The sequence below is a fragment of the Tupaia chinensis genome, unplaced genomic scaffold (genome assembly GCF_000334495.1).
Source record: "Tupaia chinensis unplaced genomic scaffold, TupChi_1.0 Scaffold141887_1, whole genome shotgun sequence".
Classification (NCBI taxonomy): domain Eukaryota; kingdom Metazoa; phylum Chordata; class Mammalia; order Scandentia; family Tupaiidae; genus Tupaia; species Tupaia belangeri.
The window spans coordinates 542,343-544,751 of record NW_006201743.1 but is presented as its reverse complement, the minus strand read 5'-3'; the positions used below and the strand labels follow the sequence as shown (position 1 = coordinate 544,751).

Genomic DNA, 2,409 nt, shown 5'->3' with positions numbered 1-2,409 from the left:
CCACTCCGGAGCCGGCCGCCGCCCCTCGCCGCTGCGGGCACCCGCGCAGACATGCGACCAGAGTAGCCCGTGCGCTTTGGAAGCACCAGAGGAGCCCTCTCGGCCTGAGCACGCAAGGTGACCCCCTCGATGACCTCGCCCCGCGGGCCGCCGCAGTCCCATCCGTCCCCCTGGCGTCCGCTGCCCAGCCCCTCTGCGAGGGGAGCGGCGGCAGTGCATGGGCATCTGTCTGTCTCCCTACCTCCATTGGACACACCTGCCTTTGTGGCCCTCCCCCACTGCCCCGTGCACACAGGGAGTCTGGGACCCTCTCTTTGTTCTTGTCGGGGGTGTGTTTGAGGGTGTGCACGCGCGCGAGGGATGCTTTGGGAGGGTGGGAATTGGATGGAAATCGGCGATTTGAGTATTCCACCGAGGATGGCGGCCCCGGCTCGCGACTTGCCGCTGCCGCGTGGCTCCCCGGCAGCAGCCCAGAGGGCAAACAGTTGTTGGTGTTCGGCATGCAAAACGTGCATCCCCGGCCGCGAGCCCGCGTGTGCCTGCCTCGCCCGCGTCGCGCGTGCAGGTCCTACCTTGTGTTTGTCCCCAGTGCCAGCCAGCATGTTTGTGGTGGGGTTCAAACCCGGAGACTTCGGCTTTTGTTTGTTTGGCTTCACAACAGTTTCTAATTCCCGAAGCTTGTGGCATTTGATTCTGGTGTGTGAGTCGGGGCTGGCTTTCTGTCTGTTCGTGTGTTTGGGGCATGATTGTGGATTGTGACCCTACTGTGCCTAAACATTAAAAAGCCTGTCTTTTCGTTGAAGAGGACAGGGGTTAAAATGAATGAAGACCTGAAGGTCAATTTAAGCCGGCTGCCTCAGGATTACTCAGACGCCGGTGCTGCGGAGAACATCTCGGCGGCCGACTCCTCCCAGGTTCCTGTCCTAGAGCCGGAGCCCGAGCTCACAGTCAACCCCTGGGACATTGTCTTGTGTACCTCGGGAACCCTCATCTCCTGTGAGAATGCCGTCGTGGTCCTTATCATCTTCCACAACCCCAGCCTGCGAGCGCCCATGTTCCTGCTCATAGGCAGCCTGGCCCTGGCAGACCTGCTGGCCGGCCTTGGACTCATCATCAATTTCGTCTTTGCCTACCTGCTCCAGTCGGAAGCCACCAAGCTGGCCACGATCGGACTCATTGTCGCCTCTTTCTCTGCCTCTGTCTGCAGCTTGCTGGCCATCACAGTGGACCGCTATCTCTCGCTGTATTACGCCCTGACGTACCACTCGGAGAGGACAGTCACGTTCACCTACGTCATGCTTGTCATGCTCTGGGGCACGTCCATCTGCCTGGGGCTGCTGCCCATCCTGGGCTGGAACTGCCTGCGCGACGAGTCCACCTGCAGCGTGGTCAGACCGCTCACCAAGAACAACGCAGCCATCCTCTCGGTCTCCTTCCTCTTCCTGTTTGCGCTCATGCTTCAGCTCTACGTGCAGATCTGTAAGATCGTGATGAGGCACGCCCACCAGATCGCCCTGCAGCACCACTTCTTGGCCACATCGCACTATGTGACCACCCGGAAAGGGGTCTCGACCCTGGCTATCATCCTGGGGACCTTCGCTGCCTGCTGGATGCCTTTCACCCTCTATTCCTTGATAGCAGACTACACCTACCCCTCCATCTACACCTACGCCACCCTTCTGCCCGCCACCTACAATTCCATCATCAACCCGGTCATCTATGCTTTCAGAAACCAGGAGATCCAGAAGGCCCTCTGCCTCGTGTGCTGCGGCTGCATTCCCTCCAGTCTCTCGCAGAGAGCGCGGTCGCCCAGCGACGTGTAGCAGTGCTCCACCTGGGAGGACGCTCCATGGCCAAGCGCTTCCACTGCCAGCTGTCGGCCGGTCGGGATGCTTCCCTTAAACTCTTGGCGTTGGATTTTTCTCTCAAGCCACGGGAGCACTTAGCCGTCCCCAAGCAGATGAGTTAAGTGATGGAGTGGAGATCCTGTTACCAATGTGTTCCCCTTTAAACAAAAATGGTTGAGCTCTTTGCTCAATATTATTTTGTTTTGTTTCAGGACGGAGTTTTTATTTTACATTTTTGGAGGGTTGGTGGTGGGTGGGAATAGAAGGAATCGGACATGGCCGTGGCCAGGATGTTATAAAATGTTAACTCAGAGTTCTTACCTGGATTAAAAATAGATTGGAGTTACTAAGGAAAATGGAGAAGGAATTCCTTTCTCTGAACTTTTTTTAAAATCAAGGTAAATTTTCAGTCGCTGCATGCATCTTACAGAGTATGATCTCTTTTGAGAGATCAAAATAGTTTACATATTATGTTTGAAAGGAACTCGATTTTGTTGCCGTGAATTCAAGTTACCCACACTGAAACCATGAACCCATTCTAACTTATCCTCTATTTACTCTC

The 2,409-nt window shown here is 55.8% G+C and overlaps 1 protein-coding gene across 1 annotated transcript; it reads left to right on the top strand.

Annotated features, from left to right (window-relative positions):
- The first annotated feature begins 776 nt into the window (after positions 1 to 776).
- Positions 777 to 2,089, top strand: GPR12 (G protein-coupled receptor 12). Its single transcript, XM_006163274.2, has one exon. It carries the CDS (start codon positions 819 to 821, stop codon positions 1,821 to 1,823), a length of 1,005 nt encoding a protein of 334 aa, XP_006163336.1. The 5' UTR covers positions 777 to 818; the 3' UTR covers positions 1,824 to 2,089.
- Positions 2,090 to 2,409: the final 320 nt, after the last annotated feature.